The 22,644-nt window shown below is 52.5% G+C and overlaps 2 protein-coding genes across 3 annotated transcripts; one reads left to right on the top strand and one right to left on the bottom strand.

Moving 5' to 3' along the window:
* Positions 1-2,431: 2,431 nt before the first annotated feature.
* On the top strand, positions 2,432-5,992 carry LOC116436615 (interferon-induced protein with tetratricopeptide repeats 2-like). Its single transcript, XM_032093836.1, has 4 exons — positions 2,432-2,452; positions 2,611-2,692; positions 3,040-3,145; positions 3,977-5,992. Exons 1-4 carry the CDS (start codon positions 2,432-2,434, stop codon positions 5,322-5,324), a joined length of 1,557 nt encoding a protein of 518 aa, XP_031949727.1. The 3' UTR covers positions 5,325-5,992.
* Positions 5,993-7,380: 1,388 nt separating this feature from the next.
* Positions 7,381-15,269, bottom strand: RACGAP1 (Rac GTPase activating protein 1). 2 transcript variants are annotated; one of them, XM_032094250.1, is made up of 17 exons: positions 15,224-15,269; positions 13,967-14,055; positions 13,192-13,394; positions 12,716-12,852; positions 12,446-12,515; positions 12,177-12,230; positions 11,377-11,454; positions 11,138-11,255; positions 10,842-10,972; positions 10,233-10,397; positions 9,746-9,841; positions 9,353-9,551; positions 8,986-9,091; positions 8,594-8,726; positions 8,373-8,508; positions 8,037-8,145; positions 7,381-7,733 (listed from the first exon to the last, which is right to left on the bottom strand). In XM_032094250.1, the coding sequence occupies exons 2-17, from the start codon at positions 14,049-14,051 to the stop codon at positions 7,658-7,660; spliced, it is 1,896 nt and encodes a 631-aa protein (XP_031950141.1). In that variant the 5' UTR covers positions 14,052-14,055; positions 15,224-15,269; the 3' UTR covers positions 7,381-7,657. The 2 variants fall into 2 exon arrangements, with proteins under 2 accessions (XP_031950141.1, XP_031950143.1); XM_032094252.1 differs by lacking the exon at positions 15,224-15,269 and adding an exon at positions 15,123-15,185.
* Between the last annotated feature and the right edge of the window lie 7,375 nt (positions 15,270-22,644).

Below are 22,644 nucleotides of genomic sequence, written 5' to 3' on the forward strand. Positions count from 1 at the left end.
GGACCAGGGTGTGCACAGAGGCTGTTCTTTGCTGCACATCCAAAGTGTTTGGAACCAAGGAGGGCAAATACGGGGGTGAGGCAACAACGTTGGTCTCACAGTTTCTGTATCTATTATATTTTAAAAATTTCCTTTTTCATTTTAAGCGCTGCCCAGTCCTTTCCTTGGGCCGTGCTCAGCTCAGTTGTGAGAAGGATGATCACCCTCCCCAGGCAGCAGACGCTCTCTAAGGTCCCGCTCTGCTTTCGCTCCCTGTTTTCGCCCATGGGAAACCACTTTCCCAAAAATAGACATATTCATCCAAATAAAGGGGCGGGGGTAGGAATATTGTTAAAAAATCATCCAGCTGCGAGGCAGAAATCTAAAAGCGGTGCAAAAGCATCGCTCTTTTTCACAGGCCGGGGAGAAAACGGCGCTGCAACACCCGAGCAGCATCATCCGTGGAAAGCCTCTGCCATCTGCTGGCACCGCGTCCTGCAGCAACGCCTGTGCTCGGGAGGGTTGGGGGCCGGCCAGGAGGGGAAAACGGGCATCTCTGAAGTTCATAAGCCCTTTTCTAGGAGAAACATTACCTGTTTCGGTCTCATCAAAAATACCGAGGGCACAGAATGGTTTGCATTAGAAGGGACCTAAAAAATCATCCGGTTCCACACCCCTTCCAACTTCCCACTGTCCCAGGCTGCTCCAAGCCCCATCCAGTCTGGCCTTGGACATTTCCAGGGATCCAGGGGCAGCCACAGCTTCTCTGGGTGACCCGTGCCAGGGCCTCAGCACCTTCACAGTGAAGGATTCTCTCCTCAGCTTTCCGAGCAGGTGGAGACCCCAGGCTTTTGGCCAGGGATTTGTACAAAGCCATGAATTAAACACCTCTGTGCAAGGACCAAGAGAGTGTTTAAAGTCTGCTTTTGCCACCTTCTTTCCCTGGAGAGGTTTGTGCACCCAAAGCAGAGCAGCAAGTGCACCCAAGGGCAGAAGTGGGAGCAGCACAGCCAGGGGGAGCAGAGCCAAGGGGAGCTGAAAAGGTGCAATAGAAACTGTGAAAACACCTTTTTATTTCCTGCCTTCTTACTCGTGGAAGCCTCACCTGTACCTGAATTCCAGTTAAGGAAGTTAGAGACAATTAACAGAGAAAGAACTCAGATGTTCAGCCAAGATTCGAACTTTGTCAGGGAAATTCTGTGGCCACACCTCAAAGTATTTTTAGTTCTGGCCTTTGCCACTCAGATGGAGCTTCTTGAAGCTTCCCAGCGTGGCAGGCACCGTTTCCAGAAGAGCATTCCCAGGTTCTGTCTTTCCTGCTCCATGGTGCAGCTCACTCTGGTGCTTCAGAGCCCCTTCATTGTGGCCCAGAATCAGCCGAAGGAACTTTGTAACAAACAGGTATTTTTCTGGACAAATAAACCAGGATTTCCTTTCAATCAGCTCAGAATTCGATCAGCATTATTTGATGTAACAGAATGTTTTGAAGCCAAGGACTGTTTTCAAACCACTAACAAAAATATTTGTATTTTTTTTTTCCTCTGCATCTTATTGCAGCTCTTTTGCTTTTCCTTCCCACCATTTATCTTTCACAACACCAAGCCTTGCTTGTACTTCCTGTTTGGCTGCTGGTTGGTAGTTTTCTCATTTGCTGTTATTTTTGACTTCCATCCAAGCTTTGTATGATATTAATAGCTGTTGCACAGAACTGTAATCATCCTCAAACCAGCCCTAATATTAGCAGAAGTAGCCAAGAGCTGTTGTCAAGGCCTGAGGGATTTGAGCAGTGAATTTTCTCCTCCATCCTGCCCCTTCTGCCCCAGCCCAGGGAGCCAAAACATCTGCCCAGCACCCAACTCGCCCAGCCACATCGTGGCCACCACTGGCAAGAGAGAAGCAGCCTGGTCGAGCCCAAATGCACAGAAAGATACTGAAAGAAGATGCTGATGTGAGGATTCAAGAATTAGACGTTATTGGTTGTCTAATTAATGCTTCAGCCTAATCAAGATAGAGCAATCACTCATTGTTCATCCAGCAGTGCTAACACTCATAGCCAAATTACTCATTTTCTATTAAAGGTTGTCAGCAACAGAAAAAAATAAGCACAGAAGATAAAAGCATCTACCCTGCTCTTCCAGCAGTAAATTCTCCTCCTTCCTTTGCACTGCTGCAGTGACTCATCAGCATCCTGAGGGGGACATAGTGATAGGTTTTTTTCTTCTTTGCTGGGAGGAGTGGATTTTAAGGCTGGTGGCTTCCTCCTTCTCTGTTTTAGAGTCTACTCGAGGCTACTTTTTTTTAATGTATTTTCTGCTACTCTCTCCACTGGAGTCTTTCTTCCCAGGGCTGCAATCCCCTGTTACACCCAGATAAACCCTAAACCGTGTGTCCTGCATTTTACCCATGTTTTTACTGTCACTTCCACTGGTTTCTGTCACCTGCCCAAACCTCGATGGGCAGCAGTGGATTCCTGGTGAGTGAATACCCCTGGGGCCATCCCGAGCTCAGCATCCTGCGCTCTGCCAGCAGCTCCTGCTCCTTAAGGAAGGACTTGGGATTTACCCCAGGGACACCGCTGCACCTCACACAAAACTGTGCAAATGCAATTGCCATCCCCTTTTTGCGGGGCAGGTGCTGTTACAGGCAAAAAGAGAAACTCCAGCAAAGCTGCCAGGGCAGATCCAGATGAGCCCTGGGGACAAGGTGCTGCAGAGTCACACGGAGCCTTTGGCTCCTCACTGATAAGGGTGGTGCTGCATTTCCTTTCTGCACCTCGGCATCCTCCGTCGTCTTACACCAGCCGCTTCCTAAAAGCTGTAACACCAAAGTCCTTTTCAGCAGGGAGAAGGGCTCCAGCGGGGAGTTCAGACCCTGCTGCTTTGACCACAGGGTTCCCTTTCTTGTCTACTCAGACCCCAGTGTCATTTTATGCAGGGAAGGCAGGAACTTCAGGGACAGGGAGGGGATACTTTCTATTTTGTTTAAGCTCTTTCATTTTCGTTTCATCCTAGACCAGTGGTTTAGTCAGACTCCACGCAGGAGAGGACATCCCTATATAAGGCTCAGTCCCTAGGTTACAAACTGTCCTAGCCAGGGTCTGCTGCAGTGTGGAAGAGGCCGAGCCATCGTCCCTCAACGGTGACATCACACCCGCAGCAAAAATGAGGTGAGTGCACAGCATCCGTTCTTCTCACAGCTCCCACAGCGACGGGGCGTGGGGGGAGAAGGTTCAGCACAACATCCTGGCTCAGAATCTCACCTTGGTTAAGGCTGGAAAGGTCCTCTGAAGGTCGCCTTGTCCAAGGCGCCCAGACAGCTTTGGAGTCTGAGGATGGAGACTCCACAACCCCTCCAGGAAAATTGTGCAAGGACTCTCTTCTCAGTTAAGTTTCCTGATGTCCAGATGGAGCTTCCTAAGCTTGTTTGTGCCCTTTTTGCCCTGGCACTGGGCACCACTAAAAGAGCCTGGCACTTCTTTGCACCCTCCCTTCAGGTATTTCTACAGCTCTATGATTCCTCTGAGCCTTCTCTTCTCTGGGCTGAAGAGTCTCAGCTCTCCTTTCCTCGTGGAAGAGATACTCCAGTCCAACATTTTCATGACCTTGTTGGGCTCTTTGTTGTGCCTTTTCCTCACCTTTCAGCTGAAGGCACAACCCCTGCTTCCTCCCCACAGAAGGTGAAGTGTGGGTGGGGCTGGCTCTACTCTCCCTTTTTGCAGTCTATCCCAGGGCCTTTGTCTTAGGTAAGAGAGCAGCCCTGGCTCCAGGCCCTGGTGAGTCCATTGCTGGCTTGCTGTTCTCCAAAGGGTTGGCTCACAGATAGTTCCCTGAGAAATGGGCTGATTGGAACAATTTGCAGGTTCTTTAGTAGCCTGAGTGCAAGGGATGTGTTGAGCAACTAGAGAGAGCCCCCTCCTCCACCTCCCTTCCTCTTTTCCGCTCTCCACGGGCACCCTGGGGTCCCCACCCTTCCTTAACTCACCGTTTCCTGTTCATAGCAAGGAGCAGCTGAAGGAGAAGTTGGATGCCCTTCAGTGTCACTTCACCTGGAAAATGGGTGCCAGCTCTTTCAATCCTCCGCATATCCTGCAGAAGTTGGATGTTGAGATCAAACACACGGCCCACCAGAACCAGGTGGCCCTCCTGGGGCTCCAGGCCTACCTGCACCAGCTGAACAACCAGAGCACGGAAGCTCTGCGAAGCCTCAGAGCTGCTGAGGAGTACAACAGGGAAGAGGAGCAGCCGGCATCTACTGCTGGCTCTTTGATTATCTACGGGAATTATGCTTGGATTTACTACCTTCAGGCCTCCTATCAGGAGGCTGAAAGCTGCCTGGAACGAATTCAGCAGCTCTGCCCAACTCCTTGGGATGTGCGGCTGATCCCGCACATCCAGGCCCAGAAAGGCTGGTCCCTCCTGGCTATCAGAGCCCGGAACGGGGAACGGGCAAGGGAGTGCTTCAATGTGGCCTTGATGCTTGAACCAGAGAACAGATCTTTCCGTACCGGGCTTGGAATGGCTCTTTATTCCTCCTGGATTTTCTTCCGGCAGCCTGATATTGCAAGTGAAGCCATAATCCAGGTGGAAAGAATTGTCCACGAGCAGCCAAATGACTACAAAGCCAAAATATATTTGGCCAGGCTACTTGAACAGTTAGATAGGGAAAGATCAATTGGCTTGATTGAAGAATGTTCAGAGAAAAGCTCTGACCCCGAGGTCCTCAAATCATCAGCTTTGTTCTGGATGCCACAGTCGACAGAGCGAGCAGTTGAGATCCTGCAGCGAGCCCTGCAGCAGGACCCGGGTTACCACCTTCTCTACCAGGCCTTGGCCAAGTGCTACAAGCAACAGTGGCTTGAAGCAAAGCAGGAAGACAAGAATAATATACTGGATGCAGCCATCAAGGACCTCCAGCAAATAATTCAGAAACATCCAGACCTTGACCTTACACTTGTCAAGCTGCAGTTGGCAGAGTTCATTGGTGAAAGAGACCCAGCACAGGAAGAAGAGATGTACAAGGAGCTGCAGGAGAAAATCGACACCCTAAGCCTCAGGTGCCGTCAAGCCCTGAATCTCCACTGGGGAAAGTTCTTCCTCTACCGTAAGAGATCCCTGGATATGGCAAAAGCCAAGTTCATGGATGGTTACAGCATTACCGTGCAGACAAACCAGAGGAGGGAATGTGGCTCCAGACTGAGAAAGATGGCTCAGCTCTACCAGCGTGCCGGGGATGCCGCCGCCACCGAGGCCATCCTCCGCTTCCTCAAGGAGGCCAACTGGCACCTGCCGACGGAGTTTGCTGCACTCGGTTTAGATGATGAGAGCCTCATCCCCATCAGAGAGTAGGGCATGGCTTTTTCCAAGGCTAGAAGGCCAAAAGGACTGTCTGTCTCTGCACAGCAGGCCCATCCCTCACATGGACATAATAGTTCTGTCAGCTCCTCGCATTGTCCCATTGCTCAGCCATCAAATCCAGGCCCACCCGTGGGTAACCAAGTGCCCAAAGCTTACACATGCTGCTGCGTCCTGCTTCTGCCAGAGGAAATGAAAACAAGAGTGAAGAATTTGGCTTACAGGGTCTGAGCACAATCTTCTGCAGGTGTGGACCCGTGGCTCTCCCCTGGAGCTGCTGTTGATCAGAACTGAATGCTGATTAGGGCAGTGTGAGAAATCAACTCGTCAGTTATAAGAATTCTACCATTTGTTATGAACCAGGAGGTGGATTCCTCTGTAAGATCATTGAGGAGTCATGACGAGGGTGAAGCCCTTCTGTACAGGACACAGATGGTCACTGGCTTGTGCAAATGCATCACATGCTGCTGATTAAGGAGCCCACAGGAGTGATTTGATCTGCAGTAATCTCAGAAGCACATGCATCCCTGCCCCTGCCTGGGCATAGGCTAGGAGCTTTCTTGCAATGGTTTCCACCAGGAATGACATTTCCATCCCTGGTTCTGGAGTCTCAAAGTGAGGCTTTTAACATTCTTTGATCAATAAATATTTCTGTGTGATTTCTCCTTGTTGGTGTCTTCTTGCAGCCTGAAGCATCCAGACCATGGAATACCAAAGACCTGCCCTCTCCTCACTGTTCTCACTCTCCATCCCCCCAGGCCCTTCCTCTGCCGTGTCCTCGTACATCCCACTTGGAACTTGTGTCCTTCCCTGCAGGCACAGGTGGGCACCCCCCTCCCCAGTCACGTCCCCAGGCACTGCCAGAGTCACCTTTGTGCCCAGCAGGACCTGAGTGGGGGTGGCTTCCTTGGGTGTCTCCAAACCCTACCTGTCCCCACAGAGCAGTGCCACAGAGACCAGGGCAGATGCCCCTCAGCAGGTCCCACCGACAGTGACCTTGTTTCTGCTCCAATGAGGAACAGGCAAGGACCTAGTCTGGGAGAAGATGCTCTGGGAAAGGACCAAGTGTGCCCATAGAGAACACACCTTAGTGCCCCTCTCATGCACATCTGGTGTGTCTGAGAACCCCAGAGGCCAGAAGCACCCCCTTGCCCAGGGGCCCCAGTAGTGGGTCAGCACCAGTGTACAAACACTTCAGCCCCCAGACCTCACAATCAAGGGGAAAGAGAAACACCCCAGGCCACCACACCCACCCCAGGCTATTTCACCTCCCAACACAATAGTGGGGACCAAACCTGTTCTCCTCCTTCCTCCCCTGAAGCCAGGGGCCACAGCCTGGGGCAGGATCCTGCCCCCAGCAGCAAGGTTGGCTGGGATCAGTCCTTGGGGCAGGAGCTCCTCAGAGAGCAGCCCCTCAACCTCCAGTGAAGCCACACATGCCTGGGTGAAAATACACAGCGCAAATTAAAACCACGAGCCGGAGAACACAGAACCGTGGGTCATGTAGAAGATCAGGATTTACTTAACTGCACGGTCAGAACAGTTTTCCAGAGCTCAATGAAAACAGCCGTGTCATAAACTTGTGTGCATTCCACAGGTGTCTTCACACAGTACTGGGCAAACCCCAGCCCCCGACCTGGGAAAGCAGGACTCCCATCCCCACTGAACCACCCTCCTTCCCCTCACCAGCAGCACGAGCAGCACTAATTCCTTTAGGCTAGCCAGGAATCCTTTGGCTTTGCATCTAACACCGTCCTCTACAGAATTTACCCCTTGCAAACATCAGGAAATGTTCCTTTAGAGGAGCCACAGTCCCTCGGGCAGTTCATTGAAGAGAGGCTTTTGCCCACCAGCCCAATCCAACACTGCCATCCTCAGGATTCCAGCTGCACCACCAACCAGGTGGGACTTACAGACTCTGTGCTGATGGAAAGCCAGGATTCTGACAAAGCTCAGACACTGCTGTGTCCAGAACATCCTACGCAGTCCTAAAAACCAACCGACACTCATTTTGTGACTGCTCTACTTCACACAGGGAGAAAACCAGATGTTAGTGAAAATGCCAGTTCTCTAGAGTTTTTTTAATGATTAACACTGAACAAATCCTGCTTGTTACTGTCTTCACCAGTACTACATTCAGCACAGCATTAGATAATAAAAATAAATTGCACTATAAAATCCCATTAAAAGTCTCAGTTAAGCTGAAAGATAAAAGGCAAAACATCATTTAATATAAGCTGCCAGGGGCCATGGAGACAACCTGTGCTTCTTCTTCTACTTGTGAGCGTGGGTGTGCAAATGCCAGGACAAGACCAACTCCCAGGTCTTCACTTCAGCATAGGAGAGGCAAAGAAGTTACCCTGATGCCCAAGGTGGGTTGTTGACTTGCTTTTACTCCCAAATCTAATTCAAGAGAAACACAAAAATATCAGTTTGGAATTTTGGATATAGAGATCCAACATTCTCCCTTTCCAGGGAACATTCACCCAAATTTTATGCACCTCCCCAAACAATGTTCCCCTCCTTGCCATGAGATGATGTTTGTAACCCATCGGGCAGCTGCTGCTCCCACAGTACAGATTAAGGGAGGGTTGACCGAGTAGTAAGTGCAGGCTGCCCCCAAAAGTCTCAGCTTAGTTCTCCTTGACCACCCAAATCACCTGCAGTCATTCCAGACGCTGCAGGACAGCACCCACTGGCACTTACTTGGGGGTGGTCTTGCTGAAGGTGGAGCGGACCCTCTGAGACAGGGAGCTGGACGAGGGCGTCTTGGAGAGCTGCTGCTCCGGGGTGGTGAGGGGTCCCAGAATGCTCACTGCCAAAAGAGAGCAGCACAGTGTGGGGACAACTGAAGTTTTCTTTGCCGTGCAGGGAACATCAGACATTCCCTGGCATCTGTCACAAGCACTAGACAAATCTGGCATTTCCTGGCACACTTTGCTTTTCCCTCTTCCTCTGTGAAGCGAGGAGTGGCTGGCTCTGAGAGCCTCCCAGGCTGCTTGGATTGAGGGCTGTTAGTAACAGAGCAGAAGCCAGGGTTACCTTGAACCTCAGGTGTCCGTGGAGTGGAATAGGCATTAGCGTTCTCAATCACGTGTGCTGGGTCAATGTTCTCCTGCTCCACCATCATCAGCTGGCTCCAGTAGTCCATGGGCAGCAGCAGAAGTCGCTCCATGACCTACAGAGACACCTGTGAGTCGCTGATCACAGAATCACGGAATGCTTTGGGTTGGAAGAGAGAAAATCAGCCAGGTTTGCCCTACCTTGGGCTGACGCTTCGTGTCTTGCAGGAGGGTCATGGGGTCAGGATCTGGTACCGCGTGGGCGACTATTGTGGGGCCAAAGACTTTGGCCAAATTGGAGATGTCCATTTTAGTATCCGGGCTCTGAGCCACCCTGCGTTAAAAGAAATTAAAGAGACAATGTAGCTTTACCCCTTGCCTTGTGATATGAGTCCCCTGTCCCACACACACTCAGCCTCTGAGTGAGCAGGTCTGTTCCAGAATGAGGAATTTATTCTCACAAGCAGTAACCAGACCCAGTTAGAAAAAGCACCAGTGGGGTAACCGTCCCCTTTCAGATCACAGAATGGTTTGGGTTGTGAGGGGACCTTCGAGATCACCTGGTTCCAACCTCCCTGTCCATCAGAATGTACCTCTGCAGGTGGACCATGAGGAAAGCCAAGGTGTCCCTATTGGCCTGAGGAAGTTCTCCAACTGCTTGGTACATAGCAGCGATGCTGTTGTCCTCATCCGAGATTTCTAGCAGGAAAAAAATCAATATTTAGACTTAAGAAAGTGCTCCCAGAAGCTCCAATACTCCCCTCACAGCCACAGCTACCCCGAGAAATAAGGAAGGCATAAACTTGTCATGCTGTGCTAATAAACTTGTATCCTGCCCAACCAGGACTCAGGCACAAGGGCTCCACAGAGCACCAAGGCCTGCTGGCTCACTTGACAGCGAAACCACAACCATCGAGCCTAAGGAAAAAGAGTTGGAGATGCCAGGCAGCAATTCCTCACCTGCAGCTTCCATGAAAGTCTTGTTTAACCGGAAAGTGAGAAGGGGCTCCTTCAGGCTGCGCAGGAAGTCCTTGAGAAGGCCGCAGATGGCGTGGATATCGTCCACTTTACTGAGCAAAGGAACGTTTTTTGCTCTAAGGAACTTCTCTTTCAGTTCCCTCACAGTCTTGTCACAGCCAGAGATGCGGTAAAGACCTGTCTGTTGGCACAAAGCTTTGCTCAGAGGAGGAGGTCAAGTGATGTTCTTCCACCCCCACTTTCTCTCCACACCTGAGTCACCCACTGAGCAGCACAATATACACCATAAATAAGGGGCATTTGGGTTAACAATTTGCTTCCCCAACACCACAACCCATTTCATTAGCACTGTTTCACACCTCATTTTCTTCTTACCTCATGCAGTCCTCGTTGCTCGATCTCATTAACACAGTGCACGATGATGGAAGGGATCATTGGAGGAGTAGAAGGGACAAAATCCATCAAGGTGCCCTAAAAGGGAGAAGGGAAAATAAAAAAAAAAAAAGAGGGATTCAGTCACCAAGACATGGAAAATACTCTCTCAGGAATTCACAGCAAGATCTACGGTTTGAAAACAAGAATTGTTGCTCTACTCAGGACTGGTGAAGAAGCATCACATCCATCAGCACAACGCTGCATCGCCTGCCCGGAGCTGCCACCTTCCCCACTCAACGCCCTCCTACCATCACACCCCTACACCCCCTCCCTGCTTGTGGAATGATGCATTAGCAAGCTCATTTGCATGTTATTATGCAGCTCTGAGCAACAGGAGTTTGCTGGGGAAGGCAAAGCTGGAGCTGAGCAAGTCCCAAGCCAAGGTGGGCCCGTCTGGGGTGGCCCCAAGGCCGGGGCACAGACCCACCTCTCCGATGCGGACCGGAGTGCCCGTCAGCGTGGGGATGCAGGGCAGCGGGCAGCGCTCCCGGCACTCCGGGTGAGTGACCACCCGGCAGTCTCTGCACTTCAGAGAGATCTTCCCAAACTTCACTCTCTTTCCACATGGAACACACGATTCTGGCTTGATAACCTGGTGATCCAGAGCACACAGATGGCAGAGATTAGTGCAGTGGAGTAACTCAGCAGGAATCAAACTGGATAACAGTTCCCTGATCCATGCAGGTAACTGGTACAGCTCATATTGACCTGAGATGTAATCACAGAATCATGGAATAGCCCGAGTTGGAAGAGACCCACAGGGATCATCAGTCCAACCCCTGGCCCTGCACAGACACCCCAACAACCCCACCCTGGGCATCCCTGGCAGCGCTGTCCAAACGCTCCTGGAGCTCTGGCAGCCTCGGGGCCGTGCCCATTCCCTGGGGAGCCTGGGCAGGGCCCAGCACCCTCTGGGGGAAGAACCTTTCCCGATATCCAACCTAACCCTCCCTTGACACAGCTGGCAGCCTCTTGTCACACACACTTCAAGATGGAAGGAGATGCTTTTCCAAGCTCCTCCTGCCTGTAGACCCACCGTCTTCGAAACAAAGTCGTGCAGCCTCACTCCCCCGTTGTGCTGCGGGGTGCTGGAGCCATCGCTGTCCATCTTGGACTCCAGCTGCTTACTGCCTATGCTGGACTCGCTGTTCCAAGGCTGCAAAGGACCTGGGAGACACAAGAGGAAGAAGCTGACTGGCTGAAATCACCCTCTGCCCCCAAAAGCATGGGCATCATAAACCAGAAGCAGCTTCCAGGTCCTGGAAGGAATAATTAACATTTCAGGATGACCTGAGTAGCTGTGTCAGGACAGGACAGAGATGTTACACCTACCACTCTTCCTCCGGCTCCTCCGAGGATAAGGCACGGTCTGGATGGTAGAAATGGCTTCAATTGGGCCACCATCGTTGGGGACCATCAGAGTGGTCTTTGCCACTATGGATTCGTTAGCCTGTAATGACAAATACACCACCAGTGACAGGAAGGATGACAGAACTGGGAAGTTCCAGTGGCCCTGGAAACACACAGGAGCTGTGACCAAGTGCACACAAACCCAGCTGGTACCACCATACCTGGTCTGCTGTGTTGCTGATGGATCTGGATTTCTTCTGAGGACCTGGGGGGCCTTCAGCAAACTGCCTGGAAGAGCGCTGAAAAGAGAGCATATTCTTGTCCAGGAAGCAGGAATGCTGCTAACTTGGCATGACACTGGTCCAGGATAATTAGAAGGACTGAGCACTTCATGCTTCTGTGCTGAGTGCAGACAAGTCCTTCAGTGGTACCTCTGCTTCATGGCAACCTTGGAGGTGCCAGGAAGAATTAGGGAAGTTCAATCTCTTTGAGATAATTTTCCTGGCCAGCTTTATAATTCAGTTCAGAAAACAAAGAAACCCAACTTAAGAATGGAGGACAAAAAAGCCCCAACGAACCCACAAACTATACACACAAAAACCAGCGACTAAGCAAGTCCCAGACTCTTCCCAGCTCTACTAGGTGCTGGTTTTAGGCTCTTCCCACCTGTATCTTCTGCAGATTAAAGCAGAACAACCACAAGCTCCTTTACAGAACAGAAAAATGTAAACTTCCTACACCATTTCCCCCTAATCTGGGAGCTGTTAATAATCTCCAAGTGTTTTCTTGCAAATCCCAGACTGTAACGGCACAGGATATACAGAAACTCCACTCATTTTCAGCAGACGAACAATGACATCAGACCTAAATTTCAATCTAAACCCCCACAGCAGGAGCACATCCATGTGAGGTCTGACTGTGTAGGTGGCTCAGAGGTCACTACAGGTGGCTGTGAGGTGACAGATGGTGGCACTGTGGCAGCCAGGACGAACAATGTGACGGGAACAATTGAACCACGTACCCGCTTCTCTCTCCTCTTCAGCCTGACAGCTTTCACCACCGAGGAATCCCAGTCCTGAGGGAAATACACAGCACTGGTTAATGGCAAATGCCACACAGCCCCTGGCCAGGGCTTTCATCAAGTTTTAGCCAATAGTACACCCGGGAAATGCAAATCAGCTCAGCCAGTTTAATACCCCAGTAATCTAAACACAAAGGGTCTCTGGAGATCAACCCCCTCCCCTCGGGCTTTACAGGGGAGGAGAACTTCAGAACGTGGAGTTACATTACCAGTGAGTCATCGGTCTTGTCAAAGCTGATGTCTGACAGAATTGAGCCAGATTCATCTATTGTAGACAGCCTAAAAAACAAAAATTAGAAGAAGCTTGTATCAGTTTGGCTTTCAGTCAGTCACAGTTCCAGAACAATCTCACTGACTCAGAAGAACCGGATTTTAAAGCGGAAGAAAAAGGAAAACTGTTGACACGGGTGCAGAATGTGTCACGGAGGCTGACAGCTGGATTGATGCCTGACACCTCAGATAAAATGCTGTTTCCCTACCTTTTGTTACCTGAACCTCCCACAGAAGCCTGTGGCCTGTTCAGGAAGGCAAGGACAGACTTCTGCTCCTCGCTGAGCTGGATGCTGCCGGAGGCATCACACATGAGCAGCTCCCGAATCAGCTGGATTTGCCTCTCCTGTGAACACAGATAACATCAGCAACTGGATACACTGTGTTTAATTACTGTGAGACCCGACCAAGTGCTCGAGATACCAGAGATAAGCTCTCAGAACTTGTGTCAATGGACTGCTAATGGCTGCAGGCAGGTAATGGCAGCTCAGCTCCACCAGCAGCCAATCTCCTCTCCCAGATCAAAGCAGAAAGCTGCTCCGAGGAGCCAAGCCAATTCCTTGCTTTTTTTTTTCCCTTTTTTCCTTCCCATGAGTGCCAGTCCTTATTTGCCACTGATCAATGCAGTTGAATCACCTTGACTCCACGCTCTCAGGAGCTGATGGGTAACACAGGAATTACTCACCAGCTTCTCACAGTCCACTTCGGCTTTTTGCCTCCGTTTGATCTCCACATCCACCTGATTGCGGGCATGTTTCAGCTTCACGTCCAGGGCGCTGCGCTCGGCTTCTGTCTTCATGAGGAGATCTTTGTACCTGCCGAGCTCCTGCTCCGTTTTCTGCCATTTCCTCCGGTACTCCTCAAAGTTCTTCGCTAACTGAATAAACTCTGGGGAGAGAGCACACGAAGCCTTAGCGGGGCAAGGAGAGGAGCAGCTGGCAGCAGCTATCTGCTCACACAGAATCCCAGGATTCCTGAGCTTGGAAAAGACCTCCAAGATCATCGAGTCCAAGCTGTGCCCGATCCCCACCTTGTCACCCAGCCCAGAGCACTGAGTGCCACATCCAGGGATGTTCCTTGGTACTCCAAACCTCCCTTGGTTCAGCGCCTTCCAATGCCTGGCCACCCTTTCCATGAAGAAATTCCTCTTGGTTTGCAACCTGAACCTCCACAATCTGCTCCCAGTTGAGGCGTGGAGAACCCAGCCCTTGGGCCAACCCACCCACACAAGAGATGTCCATGAGCTCTTCCATTTTTCAGAGCAAGCCCTCCCTGTCAGCACCAGGCAGAAGAGCTGGAACACGAGACGTTGCACGAAGCCAGTTTGCTACAAGCAGAACGTGGCCCTGCACAGAAATCCAGCCAGGACTTCATGTTTTTCAATAAAGGAAAAACCCAGACTGGACTGGTTTTAGCATCTTCAGCACATCCTTCAGGAACACCTCAGAGACAGAACTCACGACATTCGTTTCCTTCGCTCAGAAGCTCGGCCTGGCGCGTGAGCTGCTCGTACAGACCCCGCAGGTTCACCATGGCAGTCTCCATCCCCCTGCCAAAAAACCACAGCTGAACAAAGAGCCCTGCCCTTCCCTCCCACCTCCCAACAGAAACCAGCCCAAAGAAAAGAGAACCAGCCTCAGAGCTACTGGTTGTAAGGCTTTCAGGCGAGTTGGAGAAGCTGCACGAACAAAACTCATGTTTTATGGAGATATGTGCATCCACTTTTTTTCCACAGGGAATGAAAATCCACAGCCCTCCACAGTTTATGGATAACACAGCCTTGCAGAGAGGCAGATCTGCCCACCTTAGTGCTTCCACTATCCTCCAGCAAAGCACAGAGGCTCAGAACCCGAGGCAAGATGAGGGATCCCAAGTCCTCCCCTTCAGAAAGGATAGAGAACACAGCCCATGCCCTATCTACAAATAACTTGGTACTATATAGGCCACTAAAAACCTGCAAGTTTTCAGCACTTTGTAAGATAAAAATAGGAGCAACACTCCGGGGAATTTTAATACAGTTTTAAATTTAGCTGCATTTTAAGTTACAGCTCCTCCTGCAAATAGCTGTTAAAATTCAACCAGTCAGCACATTTCTCTCAAACAGCAGCAACAACGGCATAAACAGAGGCAGCGGAGGGGAAAGTCTCCAGCTCAGCAAGACAGAAATGACTTCACCAATGCAAGAGGTGGCTGGGGCAGGCAGGGCAGCCGGGGCTGGGAAACGAGCTGGTGCTGGAAGGCATGGGAGAGGTGCCAGGAGAGAACACAACACGCCAGCACAGAAGGCTTTGGGGTACCTGATTCACAGGTACGGACTTCACTCCGACACCTCGATACTTTCTGTATTAGGTGGACCACGAGGTGCGGAAGAGCTCTGCCCTTGCAGCGCGAACTCACACCACGGGGCACGCTCAGCTCGGTGCCTTATAAACCAGCACTAGCATCACCATCCCCTCGCCCTCCGCGACCCCCGAGGCCGGGAGGCCGCAGGGACCAGCCCAGCCCGCACAGCGCCCTCCGAGCCGGGCGAACGAGGCTCCGAGACCACCGGGGATTGGGCCTGGGCGGGTCTGGGATCCGCCGTTCCCCTCAGCCCTCCCGATCCCCCGCACTCACCTGAGCCGCCGGTTCCTCTCAGCTCCCCGCCAGCCTCCTCCGCCCCTCTCTGCGCCCCCCTCAGCCCCCCAGGCTCCCCTCAGCCCTCCCGGGTCCCTCACCCGGGCCGCGGCTCCGGCCCCAGCCGCGCGCGCAGCCCCAACCGCCCCGCGCTCCGGTTTGAATCCCCGCCGCCAGCCAATCCCCGCGCGCCCCGGCTCCTCCCCGGGCTCTCATTGGCTGCGCTCAGCGGGCTCCTGAAGCCAGCCCGCCGCCATGTCTGCTGAGGGCGCGGCCTGCCAGCTCCTCTCCCCGGCGCGGGGCGCGGCCGCGCACGCGCTGAAGCCGGCCAGGCGCCATCTTTAATGCTGGCTGCTGGCGCCAGCGCGCGTTGCTTAGCAACGGGGACGCCGGGTGGGCCCAGGACCCCCAGACCCGGGGCTACTCCTTGCCCAGCGCACCAGAGGGGCTGCTCTGGGCAGGAAAAGCCGTCCTCAGGCCGAGCCCTGGTGGTTATTTCGAGCAAAGCCATTGGCAGAGGGCGCGGATGGGCCTGAGCCCCCTCGCTGGTTCTGCAGGGCGCCAAAAGGTCTGTGCCAGGGGCTCGGTGCAGCCGGTGCGTGGTGAAATTCACCGCGAGGCTGTTTATTAAGTGTTGTCGCTTGAGAAATACGATGCCTTGCCTGTTCTTTTTGTCTTTAAACGTTGATTTGAGTAACAGCCGGCAACTTGCGCCAAAGGCGAAACCCATTTCAAGCCACATACGAGTCTTCCCCGTGCAGGCGTTTAATATGCAAACGGATAAAACCCAAAACCCAACAATTACACAAAGGGAATTCACATAATCATAAAATAACAACGTGCTTTAATCTTTCAAATCTGAAACAAAACAGCGGGTAATTGAAGAACGGATATTAGCAATTAGAAAGCGGAACTAAATGCTTAAAATTGCGCAGTGGAAAAGGGAGTTCATAAAGCAGATTGCTCTCATCATCCAGCTGCTTTGTTGGAACTGCTTTATTTAGGGTATATAGTTTGTTTTAACGTAATAATAATTAATTCGCAATAGATTGTAAAAAGCCTCAAGATCTTTGGAAAAGGAAACATTAATGAGGCTTCCTTGAGGAAGAGAGCCAAAATTATCTACGTTTTATAGGGGAACTGAGGCCTAGAAGAGGCACAACTCATCCCCTGAGCCAATGGCCAAGCAAGAGAAAGGTTCTGACCTTGGTATATGACCTTATGGTACAGAAAATCACCCCAAAGCCCAATTTTCCCCTGTCTGGGAAGAAGCTGGAGGCTGAAAGTTACACCTGGCTCTGCGGTGAGCCTCTCGTGCAGGTCCATCCCCCTCGGTGATGGGGCTCAGCTGTTTTGGTGTCAGCCCCGGGCCTCCTGCAGCTCCTGCCTGTAATTAAATCTTCACAGCTAAGATGCCTCTATTGGCAGATCGTATTTATAGGCAGGCGAGTTGTTTTAGTGTCGTTCTGAAGAGTTAAGGAGGCTTTTGCTCATAAGCAAATTCCGTTCCCTTTCAAATTGTCATCCGCAATCGCGTGCCAATAAAAAGGAACATTATTTTAGATGATTGCCCCCGCGGTGCTTGTAGTGAGTTACTGCAGTAGGTGCTGGGCTTGTGTTACACAAACATTTCTTCCATATGTGTTCAACCGTCGTCCTTCCAAATCCTCCTTGGAATCAGGAGGGCAGCAGGACCTGAGCGCCCCAAAAAGCTTCTCAGAACCTCCCCCCCCACCTGTGGTACGATGTGGACCTGGCAAATGGGCCCCCTGCTCGATCCCAGGCCCTAAAACCTTTGTGGAGCCTCTTTCCTCCTCCCCAGCTGATGAATGATGAGAGCAGGGAGGTCAGGAGCACCTTTCATTTGGAGCTTTATTCCAAGGGAGAAGAAAGGCAGAAGGACTGAGGGCCTTTTCAGGAGCTGCTTTATGGCAAAGTAATTATATTCTCTTTTGTTTGTGTCAGGAAGGGGGGGAGAAGCCTTGAAATGTCTCATCTGGGAAACCGTTAATAGAATTTATGCTAATTTGATGATTCCGGCGATTACTGGCGGAAGCACTTCACATTCTCAGGCAGCAGAAATTCTCCTCCAGCTCCTCCCGCAGCCTCGCTGGGTTGGTCTCCAGCCCGTTCTCCTCCTCCAGCCACCGCAGACCCTTGGCTGGGCAGCGCTGGCCGACCCCAGCGTGTGACCTCGGGAGGTGACCGGGATTGGTGCTGATGCCAAAGGGATCCCTGGTGACCCCGTGCCTCGATCTTTTGGGGCAGGATGGAAAGAAACCTGCCCCAGCACCTCACTGTGTGAGCGAAGAGCAAAGCCAAACCTCTCCCTGCCAGCCTCATCCTCTGGTGAAGCCTTGCAAACACCAATCGCTCTGCCCAGCTCCTGCAATTAACTCTGCAATTGCAAACCCATTTGTGCAGCTTTGTGCTCAGGGGAAACCTTTATTAAGTTCCTTTTAATCCAAAACCAGTTAGAGCACGATGGTCTTTATAAGCAGTCATTCAAAAAAACCAAAAAAAAGCAGGGTGGGGAAGCAAGTGGAATTAAAAACTTTGAGACAGTAACATTTCCCCAGGGAAAATAAAAGGGAGAAAAAAAAACGATCTTAGGTGCACTTCTCTAGATGCATTAATACAGCAGGGGTGTTCAAAAGGAGTTATTCAGTAGTGTGAGGAAAAATCCATCAGGCTGAGAAGGGAGGGCAGCCGGGCTTTAGCCAGAGGAAGATGGACATTTCAGGGAATTAATTTCTGATTTCTCCTGGCTGGCCCGAGCCAGAGGCCGGCAGATGGCATCAGGCTCATGTGCTGGGTGGGAGCTGCAGGGCCTCGGCCATCCCTCAGCAGGGCAAAATGTGGCTAGAGCAACATCCACAGGGGCTGGGAGGAGGGGAAGGAGCCTGCGGGGAGGGGGATGAGGAGCCCATGGGGTTCGCAAGGAGGGGGATAAAGGAGCCCATGGGGTCTGTGGGGAGGGGGGCAAAGGGGCCCTGTTTTTGCCATCAGTCCAACAACAAACCAGGTTTATCTGTGATGTCCCACCTGAGTGAAGCCGGGATGTTTCCTCCAGCGCTGATCAGCTTCGGGGTAAAGAGCACTTGGATGGGATGAGCCGAACCCGCCGCCCATCCTTTGTGCTCCTCGTAGTGAAACGGTGCATTAATGTCGGCAGAGAAGCCACAGCCTTATCCTGAACTCCTTAAAAAACAAAGGGAGTCTCTATTGCCTTCATCTGGCTTTTAATGAATGACCTCTTGTCGCCGGGAGCTGCGTGCGGTGACAAAGGAGCTTTGTGGGCTGATATTTATGATTTCATTTAAGCCAGGGAGTAAGCTAAGGGAGAGCGCTGGAAAAGAAGAGCTGAGCTGATGGTTCTGGCTTTAGACTCAAGGGATCTTTATCTAGTTTTTGTATTAATACAGTTGTCATCTCTTAAATATTTGAGCGACTCTCAGCTGTGAACGCTCCCATGCCGGAGGGACACGTGAGGATGACCCCGGCTCTCCCAACCCCACACCCTCCTCTGGACCCGAATGCTGGGGAGGGGGGAAGGGTTTGCATTTTCCTAGTCCCCCCCAAACCTTGCCCACACATGAAGCCTGCCGTGAGTGCCCACGACCTGCTTGCGGGGGGCCCCGGGCTCCAACACCCCTCCCCACACCAGCAACTTGCCAACACTGATAAATTTTTTGCCTTTTCCTTCAGCAGGCCTTGGTGGAGGATTAAACAGCTGGGAGCCGGGAGTGAGAGCGTGTCCCCTCTCCTTTGCCATGCAAACAGAGAAAATTAATCTTCCAGCTTCCTCTGATATTTGGGCTGAATTACAAGCTGGGAGCGGAGATAAAGCACGGGCGAAGGAAGGCACAGGTACAGCAGAGCCGGGCTGCTGGCACAGGCCTTTGTCCGTGCAGATAACGCTCCCCTCCTGGAGTCATGCATAATTCACCAGCACTGCCTCCCTCGTCCTGGTCAGCCCTCCCTCTGCTTTCTCTGCTCTCCTCCCGGAGCAGCTGGAAGCTCCGTGTCCGAGCGTGCGGTGGGTGCAGGACACGCTCGTGTGGGAGCCATCGTGTGTGTGTGTGTGTGTGTGTGTGTGCAGAGACACAGCAGTGACAGCAAACCTCACTGACAGCGTGGGTCTTGTTGGGACAAAGGTAAGGGGACTTTGTCCCCTCTACCTGGAGGCTGATGGAGCACAGGGGTAGCACCCCACAGCCTGTGCTGGCGTGGGACGCCGGCACACCCTGCAACTGCCACCTGCACCCCAGGCAAACCACAGCAGCACATCTGCTCCTGCGAGGGCCTGGGCTGTGTTTGATATGCCCAGCACATCCCAGCTCCGCTAACCACGCCGTCTCCCTAAATCCCTCCACGTTACACTTGGATAGAGGTTACATCCTCCGGGATACCAACCCCAGCATTAACAGACACCAACTGCATTTTATTTGGTCGATCATCCGGAGGCTCCTCTGCGCCGCTCCTGACAGAACTGTGCCACACAGAGCGGGAAAACCATGGAGGTTTTCCACAGCCACCAAGAGTTCCTTTCCCAGAACAAAGCAAGAGCAGCCTCGGTCACTCCCAGCCAAGCAGTGAACATGCACACACACACCTGCTTAATGATTTTTGCTTTGTAAACGAAATCGGTGCCGTGAGTTTAATGACCACTGCTTGGGAGTAATTGGGGCAATTATTGTATGGCCCAGGGGGAAAATTGCAGCTTGTTATCTCCAGGGAGTAGCATTAGGATCCAGCAGATAATCAGACCGTTATTTGTTGCACTTCAGATGACATTTCTCATGGATTTAGAAACGATAGTGATCAAACCGTGTTGTCAGAGCCACTGCAAACTGCGGAGCCCAGAGACCTGGAAGCTAAACAGCACCTGAAGCTGCCTGGGACAGCTGCTCTTCCAGCAGGAAGAGCAGACTTCTGTGCCACATCGAGCTCAAAGACATCCAGACCTGAGCAACACGCACCTCTTCTTTAATTTGATCTTCTCATAAGAGAGACAACACTCAGGATGAGGATGCAAGGGGGGATATCAGCTCTAACATGCCGCCAAACAGATCTATATTCATACTCAGTGATTAGGTTTCTTGAGACCTTCCCTCCTGTTTCTCCCTCTCCACCCCAATCGATGGTCTCTGCCTGTCCCCTCGCCTCCAGCAGCCCTGAAATCTGAGGCTTGGGCAGGAGCTGCAGCATTAGGGCGTTTGTCCGCACGGTCCTGAGGAGACCAGCAGTGCTGGGCACCCTCCCTGTGCCACGACCCCATCCCCTGAGCAGCTCCGTCAGCGCCACATCTCCGTAAGATATTTGTGCACCCCCAAGGGCAGCTTTCAGCCCCTCGAGAATTTCTGAACTGGGGGAGCCAGTTCCAGCAAACCCAGGCGTGGTGGGTGGGCGAGACACAGCACAGCTCCCAGTGACACGGCCCCAGCACCAGCCCCGCTCCTGGCACCCCACACTGTGCTCACCCAGCCTGGCCTCCCTGGTGCAAAGGGGGTTTTTAGCAAGGCTAAACCGAGCCAGAACCCCTGGCACACTCTCTTTTGTAGGTTTGCTGCACACGAGCATCCCCAAATCCTGGTTTGGGCTCTGCTGCCAGGGGTGGGCTCATAGATGACACGGCAGCACCTCGGCCCCCGCACGACGCCAGCGACGGGGATCCTGCCAGGCCTGGAGAGCTCTGAGCCAAGGCAGCTCCGCTATCGATCCCCGATCAATGACAGCTCAAGGCCTGGAAATGATAGCGCCTTTCCCTGGTCCTCAGCTCTCAGCCCAGGCTGGAGGCTCACGCAGAGGTTTAGCAATAATCCGAGGCAGGAGCCGGGACGGGAAGAGCCTCTTGCAGCAGGTGGGTTGTTTAACAAATTGGACACATAACGAGACAAGCGGCACAGAGGAAGGAGATCTGGTGGGACTGGACCTTTATCTCTGGCACACTGGCCGCCAAATCTTTGTGCAATATTTATCAAGGGTGAGCGGACAGGAGAATTGGCAGTCGATGCATAAGTGAGGAATTAAAGCCACTGCCATCCTTATCTCCCCGGCAGAGAGGCGAGGGGAGGGGTGGGCAGGAGCTGCGAGCCAGCCCAGGGCAATCGACTTTGAAACCATTTGTGGATTTAACGAGTCCAAACTTTATTAGCTCAGCTGATGGGGAGCAGAGCAGAAGCACCAAGAGGGCAAACCAGCATATCCACATCCTCTGGCTGCCAGAGCTGAGCCCTGCCTCCGGGCAGGCATTTCCGCTGGAAAGTCCCTTGTGTCCCTGGTCAGACATTGCACGGCTGGGGGACGTGGCAGAGTTTCCCCAGAGGCTCCAGGTAAGGGGTCTGTGGTCTTTCAAGCCGAATTAAAATGCACTTTTAAACCGAGGAGTTTAGGAGCTGCTGCACTTTCTCTCCTAGTTTTTCTCAGCAGTGAGACAAAGGCAGACGATGCTCTGCCCTCGGGACAGTCACGTTTTGCACAGTCAGAGGCACAGCTCCTGGGGAGAGCAGACACTGCTCGGCACTTCCAGCCACCCCGTGAATCTGCCTCAGGAGACACAGCCAGGAAAAACACAGGGGAAGGGATGGATACGACGCCCAAAACCACAGAGCTCCAAGTCAGTCCATCGAGGGGGTTTGTGCACAAGCCATCCCCAGGGAGGGCAGCTCAGCCCCCGGCCGGGTGCCCCGGCCCCGCCGGCTGCGGATGGCGAGCAAAGGGCTGCTCCATCGCCAGCATCCCCTGGGAATCCCCAGTGATCACATAACGTCTGTAATTAACTCCATTATTGGCTTTTCTTTTGCTGAGACTGCACGTTCAAGATGGGCTCCATCTGCTCCTTGCATGGGCCTGGCTGCCGCGGGAGGGGACAAAGCCCCTCCTTCGTGAGAAATGTGTCATTTCTGCCAACAGGGGACAAGGACAAGGCCATGCTGGGGGGCAGCAGCAGCTCCTGGACGATGGCTGTGGCTCCAGCTCCCAGCTCCCCCAGCCCTTTCACCACACACCAAACTCTGCCAACCAGCCTCCTCCTCCTGGGCACCCACCAGCCCCAGACCTGGCTCCACCGGGGCTATCAGCTTCCTTATGTCATTCAAGGGGATTTGCATCTCTCTGTTTAATTTCTCGTCAACGCAAATAAGAGCCCAGGAAGCCAAGTGGGAGATGCTGGACTGCCGGGTATCAGGCGGCTGCTGGGGAGAAGATGCGCTGATCTCTGTGCCTGGAGCATCCAGTGCCATATTCCCTCCCTGCACCACACAATCCCTCCTGCGGAAATGGGACATGAGCACCGAGAAGCAACGACACCAGAGTAATTCCCAGCTACAGCCCTTTCCAGGCAGGCTCCCCCTTTGGCCCTGCTGTGGCTCCCATAAATCCTCCCCAGGTTATTCCAGCCGCTGTCACGGAGCCGTAGCAGCAAATCCGAGCTTAGCTGGGAGCAGCGCACGTGGCGCTCGCGGGTCCCCCAGCACCCATCTGCACCGCCTTTGTCTCCGCAGCCTTTGAGCTGCTCTTC

The sequence above is a fragment of the Corvus moneduloides genome, chromosome 30, assembly GCF_009650955.1.
Source record: "Corvus moneduloides isolate bCorMon1 chromosome 30, bCorMon1.pri, whole genome shotgun sequence".
Lineage (NCBI taxonomy): Eukaryota > Metazoa > Chordata > Aves > Passeriformes > Corvidae > Corvus > Corvus moneduloides.

What these genes read in the sequence shown, in the direction of transcription:
- LOC116436615 (XM_032093836.1), top strand. Translation starts at nt 2,432, where the DNA reads ATGGGCAGCAGTGGATTCCTG. An exon ending in TGGGGACAAGGTGCTGCAGA is followed by an intron (nt 2,693 to 3,039) that starts GTCACACGGAGC and finishes TCCCTATATAAG; the next exon opens with GCTCAGTCCCTAGGTTACAA. An exon ending in ACACCCGCAGCAAAAATGAG is followed by an intron (nt 3,146 to 3,976) that starts GTGAGTGCACAG and finishes TCCTGTTCATAG; the next exon opens with CAAGGAGCAGCTGAAGGAGA.
- RACGAP1 (XM_032094250.1), bottom strand. Translation starts at nt 14,051, where the DNA reads ATGGAGACTGCCATGGTGAACCTGCGGGGTCTGTACGAGCAGCTCACG. An exon ending in ACGACTTTGTTTCGAAGACG is followed by an intron (nt 10,398 to 10,841) that starts GTGGGTCTACAG and finishes CTGGATCACCAG; the next exon opens with GTTATCAAGCCAGAATCGTG. An exon ending in CTCATGGTCCACCTGCAGAG is followed by an intron (nt 8,727 to 8,985) that starts GTACATTCTGAT and finishes CTTTTAACGCAG; the next exon opens with GGTGGCTCAGAGCCCGGATA.